The 22,867-nt window shown below is 40.5% G+C and overlaps 1 protein-coding gene across 11 annotated transcripts in view; it reads left to right on the top strand.

Annotated features, from left to right (window-relative positions):
• The window catches only part of EPB41L2 (erythrocyte membrane protein band 4.1 like 2), a 205,010-nt gene that overhangs the window by 143,967 nt on the left and 38,176 nt on the right, over positions 1–22,867 (top strand). For 9 of the 11 annotated variants that reach the window (XM_061130599.1, XM_061130602.1, XM_061130601.1 and 6 more), the window contains 7 exons: positions 592–810; positions 2,371–2,458; positions 6,580–6,732; positions 7,219–7,316; positions 11,672–11,844; positions 16,881–17,047; positions 21,813–21,875. In XM_061130599.1, the coding sequence (XP_060986582.1) occupies positions 592–810; positions 2,371–2,458; positions 6,580–6,732; positions 7,219–7,316; positions 11,672–11,844; positions 16,881–17,047; positions 21,813–21,875 (961 nt within the window). The remainder of the gene's footprint in view (positions 1–591; positions 811–2,370; positions 2,459–6,579; positions 6,733–7,218; positions 7,317–11,671; positions 11,845–16,880; positions 17,048–21,812; positions 21,876–22,867) is intronic. The other 2 variants (XM_061130604.1, XM_061130603.1) reach the window with 1 other exon arrangement.

The raw sequence follows: 22,867 nt of genomic DNA, 5'->3' as shown, positions 1-22,867 counted from the left end.
TCTGCCTGACTCTCAAACCCATGCCTTTTCTACTGTAAACTGAATTAGCTGCCTCTTTGGATGGGGTAAATGGGCGGGTGAGGGCTTCCAAGTATAGACTAATTTGTAATTATTATTAAAAGATCTCAGGAAAAGAAATTAGCATGAAAACAGTAGAGAGAATAAAGGGTGGGTGACCTTAGCTTTTCTTGCAAATGCTTAAAAACTGCAGCTGTTTCTTAAATTTTATTAATCTCTACAACTTTTGAAGGGCATGCTAATTTTGATTGGTTTTAAGTCCAAGGAGACTAAGTGATTAGAATTTCACCTGCAGTCACAAAACTCTTTATTGTAATTGTAAAAATACACTGTTGCCAGAATAGCAGTTCAGAATTTCCATCTATTACTTTGCCCTCCTGATTCAGTTTCTGTAAATAGATCACAGAATTAGGAATCCATGGAGGACGTCGGGCTTCTTGTTATGGAATACTTTTTTGCTCTGGATTTGAAGGGTGCCATATTGTATATTCTTTTTCAAAGGAATGTCGGAATTATGAGTGTTCCAGTCTCGACTAATTGTTCTCTCTGCTCTTTCTTCCCTGTTCTTCACAGATACTTCTTGTGCCTTCAGCTCCGGCAGGACATTGCCTCGGGTCGCCTGCCCTGCTCCTTTGTGACTCACGCTCTCCTGGGATCGTACACACTGCAGGCTGAGCTTGGGGACTATGACCCGGAAGAGCATGCCAGTCATGACCTCAGTGACTTCCAGTTTGCCCCCACCCAGACAAAAGAGCTGGAAGAGAAGGTGGCAGAGCTGCATAAGACCCACAGGTCTGTCGACTGGCGTCCCGGGGAGCCAGTGGCTGTGGTGGGTTCAGATGACGTCCCTTAGAGCGCTGGCTAGACATTTGGGTATCGCTGACAGGATTCATCAGTTTGCCCTTGTGAAGCTTCACCTAGGACTGCTCAAGACAACATGGAGTCATTGAAATACCCTCTCATTGTCTTTATGACTATAATCCGAGGAGCTGGGCTCACGGGGCTGTTTTCATTTATTAGAAATATTTACGTTTCCCTGTGACATCTCCTTGCCCTGTCCTAGTCCTCTCCCTTCATACACACGTGTGTGTGCACACACACACACACGCCCTTGACACAAACATATGTACTTGTTTGGCACTTACTATGCATTTCTTCTGCCTTTTGATTGTTTTTATCACCATATTTGAGAAAGCCAAGGAGATAATGAAGCATCAGGATTTGAATCAGAAATGTGAGTGGCAATGGACACAAAGGGAATGAATCTACAGTTGGTTTCTCTGTCCACAGAGGATGACTTTGGTTTAGCTGAGGATTATTAATTACTTAAATACCATGTTATACTTTGAGAACTTTCACACCTGTGTGAAAACAAATGGCTTTGTTAAGCACAAGTTTTTAAAACTCCCAGTGACCAAGTCCCATATTGCAAAATTGAATTTTTCAAAAATTTTGATTGAAATGATTTGAAAGGAAATTTCAGAGATCAGAGGTCTTTAACAGACCACCTTCACTGACTTGTCTTTAGAAAAATGAATGCAGTATTTGACTTTAAATATTTTCTTAATAACTTTATTCCAATTCTGTTCGGTAGACATGTATCATATAATTTGAAATTGAAATATAAGGTACTGAAATGCCATGGGAAATATGAAGATTAACAGAAGTCTGCTTTCTAGGAGCTTAAGGTTTGTTTAGTTGGGGTATGTCAGCTGTAAAATCAAGTACAGGTACTTCTGATCTTTAGAATGATCAATCCTAGTGAAATAAAATTTGTCTACTCAGAAAGACACAATGACTTTATATTCTTTTATTTTTAAAGTTAATTTATATTGTACCCATTACTGCTGGGGTTGTTTCCCTAGTAGAAAAAAAATGAAAGCAACTTTCTAAGATAAAAAGGGTGAGGGTGGAGGGGCACCTCTTTGCAATGAGTAGGTTCCTATTGAGAAAGCAAACAGCCGACTCATTGGAACAGACCCTGATGCTGGGAAAGATTGAGGGCAGGAGGAGAAAGGGGCGACAGAGGATGAGATGGTTGGATGGCTTCACCAATGCAATGAACATGAACTTGGGCAAACTCCAGGAGATGGTGAAGGGCAAGGAGGCCTGGCGTGCTGCAGTCCATGGGGTCTTGAAGGGTTGGACTTGATGTGGTGACTGAAAACATCAACAAGAAGAAAATGCTGGAGGTTGAGGGTCTAGCCTTCTTACCTGTTTCTTTCTTGTCTGTGCATTTAGTTGGGCCAATCCCTTCATCCTAAACTCTAAGCTTATGCACTCCTTTCCCCATTTTGGCTAGATTTGCTTTGCATCCACCAATAAGATAATGTTGTTTCTTTTGATCCTTAGGGGCTTATCTCCAGCACAAGCTGACTCTCAGTTCTTAGAAAACGCCAAGAGGCTTTCTATGTACGGCGTTGACCTGCACCATGCCAAGGTACTGGGAGTATGACGGGGAGCTGCCTCTTCCTGGTCTGTTGACTGAAGTTCTGAGAGGGCTTCAGTTTTAAACGAGCCTGCTTCACTTTTAGCAAAGGCTACTCCCCCTCACTTGAGGGGCTCTATAATAGTTCCTTGGGGTTTCTGGTTGTGGGGCGGGACCACTGATTCTCCCCCGTATTCTTCCTTCTTTTCTCAATGTTATGAGTTGATCCCTTTGCATATATACTTACTATAAGACTCACCTGATCAGCCTTCTTTACTCCTCATTCTGTCTTTACTCTGTCCCAGTTTTTGCTCTGCCGAGTGCTGCCTCGTGTCTAAAAAACGTCTCCTACTCGATCCTAATTTTCATGATCCGGTAGTAGGGAGAGTCTGGATGGAGGGTGGGGCTGGGGGTACAAAAGATAAGGTGAAAGATGTATTTGGTTTTGAACAATACATCCAGAATCAGCTCAACATGAGACGGGAACCTATTGTTGCCTGCTTTTAAAACACCCTGCCAATCCTTCCGTGTTAGGAAGTGCAGGTTATAGGAATTAGAGGATTTGAGAAATCTCTAGGAAAGCCCCTCACTCAAAGATATCATCTCTCTTGGCCTCAGATTATTAATTCTTGCTTTTGTGTTAATAGTACTTCATATTTGCAAAGAATTGCCTTTTCCTCTGTGTCTCCCTTCTTTCTTTAAATTTTTTTTTGTTATTATGAGAGAGATACACATTCATCATAGAAAATAGAGGTGAGCAGAATATAAAAAGGCTGAAATCGGTTTATGCAGAAAAAAGCACTGTTGATTTTTTAAAAATTTCTTGTTTTATTAAAAAAAATCTGAGCAATGTCACATTTTTTAAATGGGATTATACTATGCGTATTATTTTGTAAATTTTTAACTTGCTCTTAGAAAACACTGTTCCATGTTAGTAAAGTCTCTGACAGCAACACTTTTAACTGCTAGATGCTGTATCCTCTTAATTTGTAAAAACACTTCCATATATACTATCTTATTTACGGTTTGGATGTTTTCATTTTTACAAAAACTACATAAAACAGAATGCAGCTGGCTTGTTACACTAGCTGGCTTGTTGTCCCCAGCCACATAGTGTAAAGTGGCCCCATCTGTGTGATGTCTGCTGACGCATCCTGCTAGGAGGTGAAACAGATCAGTGTCCTGTAGCTCATTTCTCTGTAGAATGGGGACAGGCGGAGTCAGCAGACACGCAGAACTAAGGGAAGGAGCAGAGAGCAGATTTGGTATCCTAAAGGCCCCCGGAACCCATATCGCCTCTAAACCCTGTTATTCTTGCCACACGTGAATCTTCCATCTGCTGCTTTTGTTGATCATTAGTGAGAAACCAGTTTTTAGATGGTAATCCTGGAAGGTTTCGGGATTCTTGTTTTTGAAGTTATGGAGAAGGGGGTGTCAGAGGATGAGATGGCTGGATGGCATCACCAACTTGATGGACATGAGTTTGAGCACGCACTGGGAGTTGGTGATGGACAGGGAAGCCTGGCGTGCTGCAGTCCGTGGGGTCGCAAAGAGTCAGTCGGACGTGACTGAGCAACTGAACTGAACTGATGTTAGAAAAGTTAAAAAGTTGTTGGTTTTGTTATAATTTCAGTTCTTACTGTGTGGTTAGGCGTATGTCACTTTAAAAAAGTCAGAATAACATGCATTTATTCAGTATATCATCTGATGGACTTGTTAGATAATACCTGATGAGCAAGATATTTGTAGCTCATTGAAAAAAAATCTGTAGCAATTTAAAAACACTTTTTATGTAGTTTAAAGTTTTGTGTGTTTATACATTTTTCATTGGCTTGAGAGCATGTTTACAAGTTTTTAATTACTATTTTATTGTCAAAAAAGTTTTTAATGGCACACTTCTCTCAGGACAAGGTGAGGATGTTGAAGGAAAGGGCTCTTGACAAAGACAGATGGAAACCAAAGAGCAGAATGATACCTGTGAGCTGTTAATAGCTGCTCTCCTCACCTTCTGGCTGTGGATTGGTGAGGCAGAGAGTAGGGGAGAGATCCGTGTGGAGAGGGCTTGAGGGGAGCTGTGATTGTCAAGGACAGAGCCACCCTGATGCCACTACACAGGGAGGGAGTCTGGGTGTTAAAACCCCTGGCCTTTCTGGCTTCTTCTCTCTGATCATATCTGAGAACTTCCCATCGGCTGAAGCCATTGGATGTCAGTGGGCGTGGGATCCTGTTGACGTCCAGCGTGGGGCGGCTTCCTGAGGCAGTGAGCACGGCGGATGGAAGGAAGGAAGCAAAGTGCTCCCTTTTTATTAGTTTATTTTATTGACTTTGTTGCTGAGTGGCAGAAGTCAACCATGGAGAGCTAGGGCTTTCTTCCCTTTAGCTTCTTTATCTGTAATTTCTATTCATACAGATACTGATAATTCTAAAACAATATGTGGAACAGTCGAAAATCAACTGATTAACTTGGATCCAGATTGTGTTTATTTTTAAGTCAGATAAAGTAGCTTCAATGTCCGGTTGAAAGATTACCTCACACGGGTGATGGCTTTGTTGAATGTTTCAAACGAAGGTTGCCTCCCTCCTCGTGCAGAGAACATGCTGTCTTGGGCATCTTCCGGCCGCTCCCTGTGGCCTAGGTTAGTGATGTTTTGAGCAAATGCATCTTTTGTGACTGGTGCCACGTTGCTTGGGTACCTGTGACGGGTTCAGTCTAGCTTTCACTCTGTTCCTAGAGAGGACTGTGACCATCAGGATATCAGTGAATAAAAGCACCTGATAGATGAGATTTTTAAACCTGCTCAGATGGTCTAATGTGATATTATTTATACATATGAATTATTCACATATCACAGCGGTGAATACAGTTGACATCAGTTACCTTGCACTGTGGACTTTCCCGGTGGCTCGGACGGTAAACAATCTGCTTGCAACGTGATTCAGTCCCTAGGTCGGGAAGATCCCCTGAAGGAGGGCATGGCTACCCACTCCAGTATTCTTACCTGGAAAATTCCGTGGACAGAGGAGCCTGGCAGGCTACAGTCCATGAGGTCACAAAGAGTCAGACATGACTGAGCGACTCACACACACACCCCTAGTACTTCTGTTTTTAAAAAACATAAAAATTGCATTTAATTGTTCTCAGTAACAAGACAGTTGAAATGTTACACATTTATTGACTTAAACCTAGACTGTATGGGGTTTGTTTTAGCATATTTTGTGAGAATTTTTCTGTTATTAATGATTTCTGAATATGTAGATATCTCTGAATAATTTTTCATATCTTGAGTGAGATCTAGTTCTCTTAAAGATCCTTGAGTATTATGTATATTAGATCTTCCAATACTACTTGAAATGTGAGGAGACAATTTTTTTTTTTACTTTTGTCTGTAAATTTATTTGATTTTTAAAAATGTCTTTCAGGCTGATGATTATTCTAGAAGGTTATCTTTTTCAAATTAAAACACTGAGGAAAGAAAACAGTATTAATAAGTTTAAGAACAGTCTACCATCCTTTGAAATATGCTAGCTGAAGGAATGTTGTAATGAAAACTAGATGTCAGCACTTAAGAGTTATTGGAAAATGGCTTGAAAGAATTCAAGGATTTCAACACTGTCAGCCTAGAATAGAAACTGTCTGTGAGAGGTTGGTGTTGTGCAGAATATAGGCGTTATTTAACAGCCATTAGCTGGCATAGTCCATCTGAGGTAGATTTGCCTGCAGTAAAATGGCTGACTGACCTTAGGGCAGGCTGTCACACTGTCCTCAGGAGCTGAAATATACTCTCACGAAACAAGTTTTCTCTCCCTCGCTTCAGGATGTCTAAATCGAGGTCTGTTTCCTCCCTTTTGGGCTTTGCAGCCAAGCTCGAGAACATATGAGGGAGGCCTTGTGAAGAACACTGCGTCCTGTAGCCATGTTGCCATACCTAACGTCTGGCCCGTCAAGTGGAGTATCTAGGTTGAGGATGTGTCAGGTCTCCTCCTGCTTCTGTTAACACGTGTACTGTTGCTGAAATTGAAATACAGGCCCGTTAAACTGGCATTCTTGATCATGGTTTGAGGGACATTGTTGTCTTTCCAGCCTGTATAACTTTCACAGCTTTAATCATGGTCAAATGGCTTTCTCTTGGCAGGACTCAGAAGGCGTGGACATCAAGCTGGGTGTATGTGCTAATGGACTCCTCATCTACAAAGACAGGCTGAGAATCAATCGTTTCGCTTGGCCGAAAATCCTGAAAATCTCCTATAAGCGCAGTAACTTCTACATTAAAGTTAGGCCAGCAGAGGTAAGCAGAGTCACGTAGCCCTGGGCATATCTAATTGGGCTTTGTCAGTGTTCTCCTTTATGGCCGTGAGCTAGCAGAATTCTTTTCCATTGAGTTTTAAGAAAATGAACTATTATTCCTCTGTGGTTAAAAAAATAAAAGTCACATCAGGGTTTTGATGATAAATTTGCATATATATTCCTGTTGGTAAGAAAACAAGTATCAGCCACAATTTCACAGAGGAGAGAAAGTATTATGCGCCTGCCACACCAGGGAGGTTCGGTTTTCTTTTGAATCAGCTAAGGGGTCGAGATCCCTGGATGGGGAGGTGGTGAGATGAATTTTAGTGGACATTAAAGGATAGCTGGTTTATGTCAGTGGTTGGTATTTGCCTTTTTTTCAAGGGGAACAATTCGTTTTTAGTGAGATATCAGAGCCCATGATTTTCAGGAACTTCCGTTTTGCTCTTAAGGAGATATGCTGATTTGTCTTACGGATTTATTCTAGCTGGAACAGTTCGAGAGCACCATTGGCTTTAAGCTGCCAAACCATCGGGCAGCAAAAAGGCTATGGAAGGTGTGTGTGGAACATCATACTTTCTACAGGTAATTTGAGAAAACAGCCTGGGATTCACGAGAGCAGCCCTGGGTACCCTCGAGATCAGAGGCGGTGGTAGCGGATAGAGTGGCAGACATGGCCACTCCTGTGCGGTTCTGCGGGCTCCCCGTTCGTGCATCTTTCTCTGTCACCTGGCCGTGCTCCTCTCGGCTTGGAACTGGTCTTCTGCCATGGTCCAGAAGTCCAGCTTCCCTTCCTTCTACCCGCCCGCCTTGGCCCTTCTTCCGCTGTCACTCACCGGGTGTCACTTAACTGCTCTTACCAGCTCCCTCTGCTTTCACTTCTTTCCCAGCGAGACCAGCTCTGGACCCTGTCCCTTGGCTAGTCTGTCAGGAGTGTTCTAACCCCCTTAGCCCCGGTCATTGTTGCACATCAGCGTCTAGTCTCCTGGCTCTGGATTAATCCTGTGTCCTGATCTCATCATTTCTATACCTGTGCTTGCCACATAATACCTTCAATAGCATAACTATTCTCATAGACACAATCACACAGTTCTGTGGGTTGATGCTGTTGCAGAGCAGTCATTCCCTACATTGGCTGGATCCTCAGGGCCACCATCACAAATGTGCATGGTCTTCTTCAACCCCCTGCCCCACTGCTCAGATGCCCTCCATCATGGGGTACGCTGATAGTAGACGCTGTGGGTCATGAGTGTTCTTGGTTTCATGCCTCTTCTCTTTTTGTGTATAACTAAGCATCATTTCTCTCTCTTTCACTCATTCTTCCTGTCTTGTCTCAAGGAAGAGGAGTCGTTCCTCTGCCATGATCCCAGGCCTCATGTAGGATTGCATTCTGTAAATCATGCCCTTCAGTGGGTGCCTTTGACATCTTTTTTGGACAATAAATATGTGTGTCTCTTGTTCCCTTAAAAACAAAAGAAAGAAACAAACAAAAAAACCCCAGAAGATCTCCTCAGACTGATCAGCCTCCTGTGGCTTTCGTCCTGTCTTCTGTCATACTTTTATTCATGGCCATGATTTTCAACTTCACTTTTCTTAGCAAAGTGCGCTGTGCTGGTCTTTTCCCCGTTGCCTCAGCCTCTAGACAGCTGTGTACTAGACCCTTCATCTTTAAAGTTTCTGCTCTGTACTCTTAAGGTCTAATGCTGTCCCTCCACATCCTAGATGTGTGACGAGGGTAAGTCACTCAACTTTTGTGAATCTCCATTTCATCATTCATGTGATGGTAGTAACAATAGTCCCTACATTATAGGGTTGCTTTGAAAAGTGAACGGTATGGCCCACATGAAACAAACTTAGAACCATTTCCGGGATGTAATAATGTTTGTCGCTCTTATCCTTATTCTTAGTTTGGTAGCATAGTGAGCTGTTTGTCTACTTTCAAGACTGCTCTAATACACTCATTTCAGAGGAGTCACGTTACCACTGACTTAAGTCACCAAAAAATTCTTTTGGAGAAAACTCATAAATGCTTGTGTTCAACCCTTTTTGTCTTGTTTTGTTTTGATGTCTGTTTCTGTTTAATTGTAGCTTAATTGCTTAAAGATTTCTTTGATCAGAAAATTAATCTGTAAGCTAATACTTGGCATATGTGGTCATCACTGTCAGTTGGGCAAGAAAGCCCTTTTATCTCAATGTGATGTAAAAAAAAAATCCTCTGGCTAATGGCTTTCCCCCTTTTGCATTATGACTTATACCTTGCATTTCTTAGATTTAAAATATTTTTCTTGTATTTCTTGGATTTGTATTTTTTGCAAACTGGATATAAGAGAAAATGCTCAAATGGAGCTGCTGGTTCTGGGAAGGTGTGGCCTGTGGTTGGCTTACAGTCAGCAGAGGAGCACCTGCAGAGCCTGCCAGTCTCACCCTCCTCTGCCTCTAGTCTGTTTTTCTCCTTTTAAAATAATTATATTTTATAGTGGCAGGATCACTTAACACATTTTAAGTATTATTACTGACTGGTACAGTGGGGCATCCCTCATAACCCAGCTGGTAAAGAATTCGCCTGCAATGCAGGAGACCCTGGTTCGATTCCTGGGTTGGGAAGATCCACTGGAGTAGGGATAGGCTACCCACTCCAGTATTCTGGCCTGGAGAATTCCATGGACTGTATAGTTCATGGGGTTGCAAAGAGTCGGACATGACTGAGCAAATGTTACCCTATTTAGTTGAAAGTTTTTTCCTAGTGATTAACAACTCTCGATTGCCCCCTCTCCCACCCCCTGGGAACCACCATTCAAGTCTTTGAGTCTGTGAATTTGACTATTTTGGATACCCCATATAGGCAGAATTATGTACTTGTCTTCTGTGTCTGGCTTGTTTCACTTAGCGTAATTTTCTCAAGGTCTGTCCTTATTGTCACATATTGCAGAATTTCCTTCTTTTTTTAAGGATGAATAGTGTTCCATTTTATGTGTATCCTGTATTTCCTTTATCCATTTATTTATCAATGGATGGTTACATTGTTTCCACATCTTAATTATTGTGACCATTGCTGTATTGAACATGGGAATGCTCTTACCTCTTTGAGATCCTGATTTCAGTTCTTTTAGAAAAATACTCATGTCTGGGATTGATGAATCATGTGATATTTCTATTTTTAATTTTTTGAGGAGCCTCCCAACTGTCTTACACACCTTCTGCACCATTTTGCACATTCTACCAACAGTATGCAGGGGTCCCAGCTTTTCCACATTCTCTCCAGCATTGGTTGTCTTTAGTTTTTAAAATTTTGTGGAGCAGGGTGTATTTCTTTTTGGGTCATCAATGCATATTTCTCCTTTGAGATATTTTTTACAAGTGTCTGGTTTTTTGTAGGTACTGGTCTCTCAGTACCTACAGAGCATAATTCATGAATAGATGATGAAAATAAATGTGAATTTGTCAACTTGTTTTTCAAGGAGAATGAGCATTTGTTAATTACTGCACCAATGAGCTTGTCAATGACCCCTTTCTCTATACATAACTGCTTTCTTACATAGCGTTCTTTGACCATAGTTAGGTGGATTGCCAGGTAGGGAAACCTACCATAGTCAGTCGATCAGAAGGCAGCACATGGTAAATGACCCCCTTTCTCAGCTTGCCCCTGGTCCTCCTGGTTGGTTTAGGCTTTCAGTGCCTCGGTTTCTTCCATGTAGAGAAAGAGAATACAGAGCACAGATAAGAGTTCATGTCCTGTCTAAATGTCTTAACATTCTGGCTTTCTAATTTAAGAATATAGGGCTTTTTCCAAAGTATAGTTTGAGGCACCGGTGTTTTCAGATTTTGCTTCCTCAGCAGCAGCTTCTGTAGCTCCTTTGAAGGTCTGCATAAAATGGATGTTCTCAGGAAACACTTCTGCCACCCCCCATGACAAGACTCAAGCCAAATGTGTATCAGTTCTTTTTTCATCAGTTTCATTCTAACATGTTGTATTTCTGGGTTAATACGATTGAGAATTCTGAATCAATGGGAAGCCACCACTTGAATGACTATATGTGGCTTTACCCTAGACTTGAATCTCTCTTCATTGCTTGTTAAGCACAAGATTTCTAAAAATTGAGCAGAAATGCCTGACATACTTGATATATGGTAAAGAACCCTTTAAGAAATCACGCTTCTCTGGAGAACGATAAGAAAAATTTTGGTGGAGCTCTCTATATTCTGAGACTGTCAACTGAAGTCGTCTTGTTTAATACATTCTCTGAGAGCTCTGGGATTATCTGTTTTGTTAAAATGCTTTGCTAGCTTTTGATCAGGCAGTGAAAGCAAGATCATTTCGGTTGTATACCAGACAAGATTGGCTCATTTACTAACAATGTGTTTTCACATAAGTCTGGAAGTGGTTGACATCAGTAAGGTTTTACCTCATTCATTATGGACCTGGGGTTTAAGCAGCAGAATCGCTGCCAATAAAGGGTGTTAGTCATTTCTGCAGATCTGCCGTGTGCTTTACGGGAGAGCATCACTTGATGGAACAGATTCTTGAATTAGATGTTCTTTCCCAGAGAAATAGACATAAATATTAAGAATTGCTAATGGTAATGGATTGCTGCTTGGCACTTAAGGCTAGGAGCAAGAATTCAGGCATATGTGTTTATATAAATGATTTAAGTTAATACAAATAAATAACCTTTGGTACACAAAGAACAGCTGCGTTTTTGCTCAGGTTGAGGAAAACATATTACTCATGAATACATGAATGAGGATTTATTCATCTTATCATGATCATAAAGCTCTGTGTATAGGAGGGTTTATAAACAGTGTTCACTTTTATTAGTTTAAACAGCATTTTTTGGACCAAATAATCATACTTAATGAAGTGAGATATTAAATATATAGTTTTGAAGTTAAAAAAAAAATCCATGAAGTCTTAATTTTGTTCCCCTTCCCCACCTTCATAGGCTTGTGTCTCCAGAGCAACCACCAAAGGCCAAGTTCTTGACCTTAGGGTCCAAATTCCGCTACAGCGGCCGCACACAGGCACAGACCCGCCAGGCCAGCAGCCTCATCGACCGGCCAGCGCCACACTTCGAACGCACTTCTAGTAAACGGGTCTCCAGGAGTCTAGATGGAGGTAAACACATTTATTGTATTAGGATTCTGAATTCTAGTCCTCTTTGTCTAATCCATTGGGATTAGAAAATATTGAACTAGTTATTAACAAGGCCCCTAGAAATACCTAGACGGATAGCCTCTAGATATCTTTTTTCCCCTGAGTAAATAAAATACTATTACTTACACTTACATGAAAATAATTTTAGAGTGTTTTGAAGTTGTCGTTCTGAACCTAAATTTTCTTGGCACTGTCAAAACACACAGATGTTAGAGTTTTTGATGAGATGTTGGACAGACTTCTTAATTGTGATGTATTTTGCGTGATTTAATTTCTTGAACTTACTAATTAATGGCAAACTTGGGTTTTTGGTGTGGTAGCATATATAGACCCTTTATGCAAAGGAATGCAAAACATTCATTGCATCATCATAGTTTTAGGTTTAAAAACTCTTAGAAAGCTTAACAGACATTCTAGCATATAGGAAACCATTCACAGCTTCAAGGATTAGTTTAAGTACAGTGTTCTGACAACAAGAAAGGAAATATTATGTGTTCATCTGTTCTTACACCCCAGGAGAGACATGTACAAATTCATATACATTTTTTCTATTCAAATTCTAATTAGCTACATATTTGTAGATTTTAAATAAATTACACATGGAAATAAATTGATGTTGCTTCCCTTCATTTCACATATATATATATCTTATTACCCTAATTTTGGGTTAATAGCAGGTTTTCTATAAAAAAGCTGAGGTTATTTTTTTTTTAAGATATTAAAAAAATTTTTTCCTTTCTATCTACTAGCAAGTAACTGGTGTGGATGCTTTTCTACCAAAAGTAGTTTCCCAACATTTTTTGGTTGCTTAATCTCAAAACATAAATGCAAAAGATCCTTTAATGTTGAACTGGATAAGTTCTATTTTACTGTTGTTTATCAGCAAAATCCTATTTTTGATTGCTATTAATATTGCTGATAATCATTCTGAAATACAAACTTGAACGGCTTATGTTTCATATAATTAGCTAAAGCAGGCTGGATATGCTAATAGATGAAAAAAATCTTCTCTTATTAGTGAAGGATTGACATTCATTGGCTTAGATCTATTTTTCCTGGAATCAACATAGGAAACAGATCTGGGCAGACAGACAGATAATTTGGCGGGCATTTTGTATATATAGTTACTGAATCTTCTGAAGAATCTTTCATATAATTTATGAGGCCACAGAAAAAAATGTGCAACGGGATCATAAATCGCGGTTTGAATAAATGTCCACATCCCCAAATGTAGTGATTTACATTTAATGAATTATTGGTGTATGATAGTTGTCAGAGTATCTTTCAGCTCATCAACAACTGAGCACTTTTTTCCAAGTAAATCCGGAGAATGTGCCCGCTTGTGTAAATATTTCACAAGCCTTGCCCCTTGCCACAGAGCATTTATACAAGTGCTGAATAAATGCGATCAGTGTTGTTTCATGCCTTGAGAGAAATCATTCCTCTTTCTGTCACACTGTCTGTTTCAGCCTTTGTTTTTAAACTGTGAGGTTTTTATAGCTCATATGTGGTGAGTGTTTAGAGTTGGAGAAGAGCAGTGAAGCAGGGCCTTTCCTTGGAGGTGCATGAACTGTGCTCAAGGAAGCCCGCCGTCTTGTCCGGGCAGTGAGTGCAGCGGGTGATAGTGGGTCTGTGTCTGAAAACAAGGATTTTCACAAGTAAAAGCAACAAACATGCCACAGTAATCCATTATTTTTCCTTTTGTGTTTAGGACACTGTAATTCATCAGATGGGCAAGTCATCAAAAGGATTATTGTGTTATTGTGAAAAATAGGAGGCTTTTCATGCCAATACATGACCGGGAACTATTTGGTTAGGGCTTATGTTCTTTTTTTTTCCCTTCAGAGCAAAGCTAGGCTGTAACCTGGTACTAAGCTTTATTTTTCTCACCACACCATCAATATACCTTTTTTTGTTGTTATTTATATGTATTGTAGTTTGTTTTTTCTGTTTTTAAACAGACTATTTAGATATATAAATATTCTTCAATTTAAGGCTTGACAAAATAAATTTACTAGTGATTACATTGATTTTTACTCTCTGTGTGATATCTAAAGATCAAATATCAAATAAAAATCAACCTAGATAGCTATTTTAGAACAGTGAGATTCCAGAATTGCACAATAAAACCTGAAATGAGACAAATCAGTCATTGAGAGTGCTAACACCCAGGATGCATGTGAGAACAGGGAACTCATGATTTCCTGAAAGTGGAAAGTGTGATGAAGGACATTACAGACTGGGTAAGGTCTGTCTGAGGAAGCACCATTTGGGTTGAGACTTGAAGGATGAGAAAGAGCAGAATAGGAGATAAAGATTCCAGGTAGCAGTAGTAATAGTAGCAAGTCTGAAGGTCGTAAGTTTGGGGACAGCTTGATACATTCCAGGAACAGAAAGAAGGCAAATGTAGTCAGAGCTGATTAGTGATGGGGAGAGGTAGGCTGGGAACAGATCACACAGGACCTTGCAGGCTTTAGTGGGGAATGTGGTTTTTGTTCCAGGGAACCACTGAAGAATGTGTTCATATGTACACATGTGTACACATTTGTGCCAGCACATAAGTGTACAGGTCAGTTCAGTCACTCAGTCGTGTCCAACTCTTTGCAACCCCATGGACTGCAGCACGCCAGGCTTCCCTGTCCATCACCAACTCCCAGAGCTTATTCAAACTCATGTCCATTGAGTCGGTGATGCCATCCAACCATCTCATCCTCTGTCATCCCCTTCTCCGCCTGCCCTCAATCTTTCCCAGCATCAGGGTCTTTTCCAATGAGTCAGTTCTTCACATCAGGTACCCAAAGTATTGGAGCTTCAGCATCAGTCCTTCCAATGAATATTCAGGACTGATTTCCTGTAGGATTGACTGGTTGGCTCTCCTTGCAGTCCAAATGACTCTCAAGAGTCTTCTCCAACACCACAGTTCAGAAGCATCAATTCTTCGGTGCTCAGGTTTCTTTATGGTCCAACTCTCACATCCATACATGACTACTGGAAAAACCATCGCTTTGACTAGAGGGACCTTTGTCAGCAAAGTAACGTCTCTGCTTTTTAATACTGTCTGGGTTGGTCATAGCTTTTCTTTCAAGGAGCAAGCATTTTTGAATTTCATGGCTGCAGTCCCCATCTGCAGTGATTTTGGAGCCCAAGAAAATAAAAGTTTCTCACTGTTTCCATTGTTTTCCCGTCTGTTTGGCTTGCCATGAAGTGTACAGTGCTGTCTTTAAAAAAAAAACAACACTTGATTAATGCCGTGTCTAGAACAATTGGAGAGGATGAGGGAGGAAGCTCAGGCCGACTGGTTAGGCACAGTCCTGGTGAGTCATGGTGGTTTTGTCTCAGATGGTACAATTAGCCATTTGGCACTGTAGGTTCAGCTTCTTGGGTTTATAATCTCAGGGTTCTAAAAAGGTTTAAGACCTGACAAAACTTAATAGCAGCAAACTGAAATCAGTAACTATTTAATAAAAGTATGCAGTGTCAACATCTTGCCAACTTCATTATGCAACTTTAAATTTGATATTCATTAAAATTTGATATCATTACATTTAAAACCATTTCTAGGTCAGAGTTTCTCATTTTGCAGTAAGTTTCTGAGTATGCATAATGAGTGCTTAGGGACCATAATCTTAGATTAAAGAGTTACTCAAGCCATATACTTTTCAAGGAAAAATTATTAAAATCTTTTTAAAAGTTCAAAAAAACTCTAGAAAATAATTATACTTAATGTATGATGTGAATTTGTTTTAATGTTTAATTGGATTTGGTATAGGCTTTCCGAAGTATGAGTGTTTAAAAGCCATGAAACTCTTAAAAGGTACCTGGATGGTAAAATAGAGATGTAAGGTATTTGCCATGTTTGGAAATACATACAAGGACTCTATTGGACGTGCTGGCTGTTGAGGGGTAAAGGAAAAGACTTCCAGGTTTCTGACTTCAGTCATTTGCTGAAAGGTGAGACTAGAAAAGAAGGAAGTTTGGACAGAGCATGTGAGGGGTGTGGATTAAGGCTTCTTGTAACACATGAATTAGGGGTCTAGATGTTGCCCAAGTTCAGTATGGTGGGTCACACACCATCCCTGCTCTTCAAGAGCTTGTAGCCTAAAGGCCTGTCTTTATTGTGCTTCCCTGGGAGCCTGGAACCAGAGCCAACCATACTGTGTCAGAAAGATGCTTTTTATGCAGGTGAAATGACTGCAGTGGTTGTCCCACTCTTTGGAGGAGAAACTAAAGATAGAGGCTTTTGCCAGTTGCTGCTCACTTGGCCTTGTTGAGATCTGAGGCCATCTTGGGTTGCTCTGCCGTATGACAGAAATGTCAATACAGTACATGTTCCTGCCCATCTGTATGATAGATGAAGGGACCCAAAAGGCCAGATTTGCTAAGGCAGACGGTTTCTATGTATTAGGCTTGCTGAAGGTCAAGTCGAGGCATTCAGGAGGGAGGTTAAAAAAATAAAAAACAGTAAACATAAACAGAGAAGTTAATTCTCTAAAATCTACCTTTCCTGTCTTGCCACAATTTTGTCTAGTGTTCTAATTAAAGGCTCCTTTATGGAGGAATTATTAAAACTTATTAAAGCAAACCATTTTAATAACTAGGTAATTATTTCACAATAGATAGATTCAGAAATAAGTGCAGGCAAGATTAAAGAAACCCCAGAGAGCTGAAGTACTGCTCATGTTGTAATTCTGAGGTACCTCCCCGACTCTGGTGTTTCATCTGGTCTTAGAGCTCCTCCTACTGGCCATTTCCATGATCAGTATCTCTCCTTCAAAAATCTGTGACTCGAGAGCTTGGTGTAATTTAATGGGTTACAATTCAGAGTATTCTTTAAAGTATAAACATGAGTTTATTTGATTTGTTATTTTCACGATCAAAAGAATCTTCCGGTTTCTATTAATTGTCTATAAGCTGCCTGATTTTCTGGAAAGGGAGGTTTTCATAACGTTTTCTCGTTTCAACATCCTAACGCGATCCCTGTGATCACTCGTAACTAGCTCCAATTGATGCTGTGGACCAAAGTCTTATGAAGGATTTTCCTGGCCCTGCTGGGGAGGTTTCAGCACAAGGAGTTGTGAGCACTGCCGTGGTACAAGATGGTGATGGCAGAAGGGACCTGAGAAGCCCAGCTAAAGCCCCGCATATGCCGCTCATTGAAGGAAAGGTATGGTGACTTAGTGGAATGTACAGTTTTAAATGTGTGCTGAGATCAGAGGCTGTCTATTGCATTTGTTTCAGAACTCAGGTATCATCTAAAATCAGTCATTGTATTTTCTGTTGGTAGAAGTTTCCACCTTTCATATGTGTGTAGACTCTTGCTGTTTTGGACTGAGTCTCTAACCTTTTTCTGGTTGTTATTCAAAGCAAAATATTTCAACGTAAATTACTTTAATTCAAGTAAGTAATTTATTGACCTTTTGTCCATGTTTATAATCATCCTATTTAATTAAGCCCCCCAATTATAAAAGCTATAATTTGAAATTCATATTTGGTTTGTTTCAATTAAATTTTAAAATATAGCCTATGTCTTGATAATTATGATATTGACTTGAACATTTTGAAATGAAGAAAGGTGGTCTTTATGAAATATATGGTTTTTCATTAATAATCTGTCACTGAAGAAGAAATTCTTAAGCAAAAAGTAATTGTTTTGTGAATACCGTGTGAGAAGATGGTGTATGGCTTTCGGTCTTATTTGGTGTGCATGCTATAATGAATGAAGAAGTAACCTATATTGTGTTTTCAGACTTGTTTGGGTTATTTTATATTATCATGGGCAAGTGTAAGTATAGTCACTTAGACGTTGATCTGAAGTGGCTTTGAGTCCTTAAGATCTCTTTTCCATATCCCACAGAGAAACTTTTGAATAGGTAACATTGGAAGTAAACATGAAAAAGAAATAAAATCATCCTGTGGATTTATAATATCTCCAGAAATTTAACTTTGAAAATTTATAATGTTTTCAAAATTCTAACTTGGAAAATTTTAAAGATGTGTAACATGAATTCATAAAGAGCCTGCTAGAAGAGGTAACTGCCAGTGTCTCAGGAATTCCTGCAGTGATGGCTCCCAACCCCAGCAGAGAGAAGGGCTCAGGTACCATGGGGGCCCTGCTTTATGCTGCAGGGACAAGAGCTGCAGGTAGAGAGAGCCATTAAATCCTTTTCATTGCTTTGTTAAAAAATCTTTATCCTGTTCTACAAAGGATTTGGTTAAAAATTAAGAATAGCAGATATCACATCAAACAATATCCATCAATAACTGAATAGGTGTCAGGAGAGTTTATGATTATGCTACCAATTCATTAGAAAAGACCCTGCTGCTGGGAAAGATGGAAGGCAGGAGACGGGGGTGACAGAGGATGAGATGATTGGATGGTGTCACCGACTCAATGGACATGAGCTTCAGCAAACGTCAGGAGACAGTGAAGAGCAGGAAAGCCTCATGTGCTGCAGTCTGGGGTCTCAATGAGTCAGACACAACTTAGTGACTGGTGTTAACCAGGAACACGCTACCGGTGTACCCAGTAGAGTGGCTACTCCCATCAGAAACAGGGGAGCTCGGTGTCACGGCAAGTCTCTATTCCATCCTGCATAGTTAATACGATACAAAAGAAAAGTTCTCTTAAATTCCCAGGGAAATTCTGCCTGTTTTTGGCAAATGACTCAGTGTGCCTTTTCAGTGATACTTTCAATGTTTGTCAGCAACCAGGTTTAAAAGTAAGAATGCCATCTGAGTTTCATAGGATCCGTTTGCAACCAGTCAGGAAATACTAATTGAATCAGGCTCTACCTGTTAAGTTGTATGTGATGAAAGTAGTCCAGTTTTCCTCTTTTAAAAATGGATCATTTAATTTTCTAATGATACTGTTAATACAGTCGTTACTTCTGAGTAAAAGTTTTCACTAACTTTCTTCTTTTCTCCTCTTTCATTCTTTCACCTTTGGTTCTCCTTTGATTGTATCGCTGTGTAACTTCACGTTCAACCACGGGTTTGCTTTCGAGAACAGCCTGTTTCCCCGTGCCCGCCTTCACCACTCATCCGCTGTGCTTCACCTCTTTCCCCAAACCTGTTGCCAGCCCCTGAAGTGGACTTCCTCTCTGACATTTCGGAGGAAGACCCCTTTGGGGAGGCCGACCGCATCGCTCTCGACGGCTTAGAGCGCCTTCCCACAGGCGAGGCGTCGGAGCAGGGGCCCTGTGACCCTGGCTTGGGTCCTCTTGAAGCCGCTTCTGAGCCTGCCCGCCCCCTTGCACCCGAGCAGGCTCCAAAAGAGGCCGACCACACGGATTCCGAGTGTGGGTCCTTCTTCAGTTTCTGCAGACGCTTTCTGCCTCGCTTCCCCTCGCTGCTCGACGAGGACGGGCCCCTGGCCTTCCCCAGCCTCCCCAAGGCCTGGGTCTCCTTCCTCCCCGCGGACGCCCGGCCCTACGTGCCCGTCGCCTCCGCCTCGTTCTTCCCCTCGCTCATCCTCATCTTCGGGCTCCTTCTCTCCGCTTCTCAGTCGGTGCCCTTTTCTCTCACCCTTTCCCTCCCTCTGGCGCTCTCCCTCTGCTATCTGGAGGCGAGAGCTGCCGCCCTGACCGCGCCTTATGACTGTGACTGGAGTGACAAGGCAGAGGAAGAGGAAGCACTTACGGGCTGTCCTCCATCAGATTCACACCTGTGCGGGCATCGGCGCCCCGCTTCTCCTTAAGCCTTCCTGATGCAGAGTGTAAACATGCGCATAACCCTCAGCATGGGTTGCCCTCAAAACTGTATGATCTGCACACCTTCACACACACACGTAGCTTTAGTGCATGAGAAATAAGTGTAATTAAGCATTTCCCCTCACTGATATTCATTGACTAGGTCCACACATTCTACGTTGAGTGCAAAGTTATTGGTTTTTAAAATAAATATCTGAACCATACTAGGCCACAAAAGAAGGAGAGGGGGACCTCCATAGTAGTCTCCCCCCCCTTATTAAGGGGGACCTCCTTAATAGTCTGTTTTGGGTCTGTCCATTTTGCACATAAATGTTAATGCTGTTCCTTTAGGATGGAAACTTTATTTTGGTATAGAACTTCGAATACAGTGGACATAACTGATCGATATGTATTAATAGAATTCCTTAGTGCTACTATTTTGCTGTTAGAAAGCCAGGCTTGTTCTTCACTAAGGAGAATGCACCTGTGACCATTACTCCTGATGGGTGTGTATCTCAGAAACTCTTTGTCTCCCTATTATTGTAGCATTTGGGACCCAGATGAAGTTCATGTAGTTTAATTTTCTTTTATTTATTTATTTTTTTTAACTCAAAATCATATCTGTGAGTCTCTGTCAGGTATTTTTAAGGAAGATACTCTTCTGTCTTTAACAAATATGTATGAAAAATAAACCACAGCATTTTGAAAATTTAGACTCTGTAGCCCTAAGGTTGGGTCAGACCTCTTAGTGTCCTTTTATTTAAAATTAAGTGTCTGGTTTGAGGATTTCTGCCCCATAAGAGGCTACTTCTGCAGTACTAAGCTGTGCTTAGTGTGTTTCTTTTTTTTATTGTTTAGCTAAATGTGGTCTGGGGACCTAGTGTCCCATATCCTGTAGGTACTTTTCATACATAGAATAAACCACAAAATTTAGAGCAAATCTAAGGAAAAATGTGAAGATAATTAAACACAGGGGGAGAATCCCATGATTCCTAAATGTTACCCAAGGAATGCCAAATATTGACATTTTAGAGAAGTGTTGACCAAGGAATTAGAAGATTATTCTTAACAGATTGTTGAGTGGTTGTATTCTGTTTTTCCCTCTTGATCAAAAGATACTCTGAGTTCCCTGTTTACCTCTCAGAAATGCTTGAATGGCTAAAAAAAAAAAAAAAAAAGTACAGTAAAGAAGAAAAATAATGTATATAATCCTGCTCTAAATGAACACGTGAAGGTTACACTATTTTCCTTTGACATCTGAATCAGTATTTTTCCTTTATGCTATTCCGTTCCATGAGTCAGTAAGTCATCAGTGTTTCTATTAGTTTTAAATACACAGATTTATTCTTTGGATCGTTAGATAACTGAGAATTGTCCCAACTGTGAATAAATATGCTTGTTTAAAAAATTTTATGAAAGAAAAGTGACTATAAAACTCAGGAATAGTTTTTACTGTTCACCATTTTACGTAAAAGTAGCAAAATAAACCAGTTCCTCCCCAAGGAAAGAAATCTATGTAGGGTGAACATTTGTCCCTGATTGAAAGTGAAAGCTAAAATTTGCATCATTACACTTTGCCCTTACAGCCAGTTGACTTAAATATTTCAGGTTAGAACAGACTGAATTATGCCATTTTTACACTCTCATATTTTCATTCCTGAGTCAAAACATGTTAAAAAGCAACACATTATCTGGTGACTGAGAAAGAGTGAAGCTTCCCTTCTCTATTCCACCTTTGCAAAGGACCATTTCCATCATTTGTACAACATTGTAGGTGAAGAAAGACCAAAGTGGCTTAATATTCTGCGTCTTCTGAGGGCCAGACAATAAAGGTTGGTAATGCTGGTTCACCATTTAAGTTCAAATACAGCTTCTTTGCACTGGTGATAGTGTTTCCAATAATACTCCCCTTCTCTCTGGCTGCTTGCTGGGTGACTTCAGGCGAAGATGGAAGAGGACGAAGCATGGCTGGAGGAGGTGGATATTATTCCCCAAAGTTAAATACCTGGTGGTTGCTGCCTGCCATTATGATTGCACGGTGGGGGGGTTGGGGGGGTGCACATATAGGATTTATTTGTGACTTTTGCTCATTGTGGCTTTAGGTTCTTAAGATTTTTATTTCTCTTTTATTTTAATGTCTTAGACTGTCCAACTCTGAGTCATTTCTGGTGCTTGCTGATTGATACACTTATGTTTATTTGCCTTCCCCCCTCCCTCCCTGTGTGTGATTTAATTTCACAGAAAAATTCCTTGAGAGTAGAAGGAGATAATATTTATGTCAGACATAGCAATTTAATGTTGGAGGTTTGTATAATTTAAGAAAACAGCTCTGTCCGAATGGCTGCCCAGGCTGCTGTGGACGGGGGGTCACGCACAGGCTGGCTGGCTGGCGGCTTTCAAGCACAGTGCACGACATGCATGGGGGAAATTCAACATGGGAGTGCATGTTAGCATTCTGACTCTGTTCTGTTCAAGTGGCTTAGGTAGGAATATGTCTATGAGAAGTTCTCAAAGTGACAACTGGGAAAGAAGAAAAGATTCTGTGTAATCCAATGAATAAAGTTTTTATTCATTAATCTTTAAGTTCTGCAAGTAAACCTATTTTCTCCGAATGGACATGATCCCATCCTTAATGTATATTAACTGCAAAAAATATTTGTCAATCTGGCATTAATTCATTTGGCCCTAGATCTGTGTCCATGATTTTTTTTTTTTTGTGAAGTGAAGAAGTACCAAAATCCATGCAGTTAGAAATGTGGTCCACTTAAAATCTTCCTTTTGAGAAGATGCTAATTAATGGGATTGTTTTGATTAAAAAGAGAGAAGCAGTGAAATAAAGTGAGAAAGAAAAGAGGAAAAAGAAGCCTAGCTGCCCAATTTAGGAAGGTAAAATGTATTCCCCATGTCACACAAGAATGGTTTTTTGCTTCTTTTCCCCCTTCTTTTAGGATAGGATATAGCAATGTATTCAGTGGAAAACTCTGGTCCTCAGTAATTTGACTAATCCGTTGGGTTGCTTTGGCCAGCTTTAATAACTGTTGGAAATGTATTTTTGCATAACTTACTAAAATGCTCTAAAGAATAATACATAACAGCGCTTTGAACAAATGCAAGAAATGTGCCTGATCTCAAGCCACAGTCATTTTTCCATGCCATGCAAAGATTTTTAGATTTTCCTGAGTTTTTGCAAATGGCAATAGGAGCTCCTAGATGAGCTATCCGTACTATGCTTGTGCATGCATATGGAATATTTCTTTACTCAGATGCATGACCTATTTCTCAGGGAATAGTGGAAT

The sequence above is a fragment of the Dama dama genome, chromosome 26 (genome assembly GCF_033118175.1).
Source record: "Dama dama isolate Ldn47 chromosome 26, ASM3311817v1, whole genome shotgun sequence".
In the NCBI taxonomy this organism is placed as follows: Eukaryota; Metazoa; Chordata; class Mammalia; order Artiodactyla; family Cervidae; genus Dama; species Dama dama.
The sequence above is the reverse complement of the archived record's forward strand: the minus strand, read 5'-3'. Positions and strand labels throughout refer to the sequence as shown.